Raw genomic sequence first — 1353 nt, 5'->3', positions numbered from 1 at the left:
GTTATATCAACCCAAACAGTGACGCTTAGAATGAGGGAGTTATCCAGGAATCCAAATATTTGAGAATCGGGTGGGGGGGGATTGGTGCCCCCCCTTTTCACAGAACAATCTCTGCACTTATGCAAAAGAAAAATACCAAGATCAACCTACCAATTCATTCAATGATTCATTTTGCTTCCCCCCTGTCTCCACCTCCCACCCCCCTTACCCCACTTGTTAAGTTTATAACCAACTCTGGGCCACAAAACACCCCAACATGTGCACACAAGGAGTCCCAAAATTAGTCTGGCACTAAATCGATGAAAATGCATCAGATATGCTTCAAATCAAAGCACCCTGTTAATTTTCTGCCACACACCACACAAAATCCTTCTGCAGCCGTCAGTCACTCTTAACCCAGTCCTCCAGCCACAAGCCGTGTGGATTCCTGGGGCCTGTTCTGCAGAAAGGAAAATGACAACAAACCAAGTTGGCGACCATCTAGAGACCCCAAGGCACTCGAGGAGCTCTGTGGGGCTGTGCAAATGATGCCCGGATGCTGGCGGGGTTTCAGCTGTCACAGAGAGTGGGCCGGCTGGGCCAGACTCCTAAAGCCATTTGGTAGCCCTTGCAGCCAGGACCTGAAGTGTAATTGAGTCGGCTGCAACTCAGCATCTGTGTGGCTACTCATGCCCTGGGCATCTCAGTCCTCCCAGAAGCCAGGCCAAACTGTCACAGCCCTCATGCCTGCAGCAGCCTTTACTTTTTGCTCCCTAACCTTCTCTCTGAAAAGCAGACAGGAGTGCGCCCTCCCTTGCAGCGACAGCAGTATCCAGGTGATAGGGAGGATGAGTGGGAGGGTGGGGGGCAAGGGGGTCGCATTCATCTGCAGGACACGGGATTTGGAGGACCAGCTCTGAGCTAAGAGCTTGGACCCGGTTTGGAGTTGGAGCAATAAGGCTTTCCAGGGCACGGTCTGAACGCGCGCCCTAGAGGGAGACCCCGACGCTCCCAACCTTGCAAAGTGTTTGCAAATCATAAACACTACTTTGCTGCTGGGATAAAACCCCCCAAAATATGCGCAGACAGGATGTAACAAGTGTTTCAGGAGAGAAACACGCCTGAGTCCCGGGGAGCTGGGGGCAGAGTGGAGCTGTCTGGGGGTTCCCGGGAAGCCCCCTCTCAGACCAGAGAGACGCAGCACCCGAGACCCCCGCCCCTGGCGCCCTCGGTCCCCAGTGCGTCGGGCCGCGCCCCCCGGGGCTTCCCGCACTCACCACTCGGCCCGAGAACCTCTCGGTGGCCCTCTTGACTTTGCCATAGGTGCCTTTGCCCAGCGTCTCCTGCAGCTCGTAGCGGTGCTTCAAGTTGTGC

General features: G+C 55.1%; 1 protein-coding gene across 1 annotated transcript in view; it reads right to left on the bottom strand.

Annotated features, from left to right (window-relative positions):
• The window catches only part of NUAK1 (NUAK family, SNF1-like kinase, 1), a gene marked incomplete at its 5' end in the record, with an annotated part of 75068 nt that extends 73716 nt beyond the window's left edge, over positions 1–1352 (bottom strand). Inside the window, one exon of the mRNA XM_006769389.2 lies at positions 1257–1352. Coding sequence (XP_006769452.1) covers positions 1257–1352 — 96 coding nt within the window. The remainder of the gene's footprint in view (positions 1–1256) is intronic.
• Between the last annotated feature and the right edge of the window lies 1 nt (position 1353).

This window comes from Myotis davidii, unplaced genomic scaffold, assembly GCF_000327345.1.
Source record: "Myotis davidii unplaced genomic scaffold, ASM32734v1 scaffold120, whole genome shotgun sequence".
NCBI lineage: Eukaryota > Metazoa > Chordata > Mammalia > Chiroptera > Vespertilionidae > Myotis > Myotis davidii.
The sequence above is the reverse complement of the archived record's forward strand: the minus strand, read 5'-3'. Positions and strand labels throughout refer to the sequence as shown.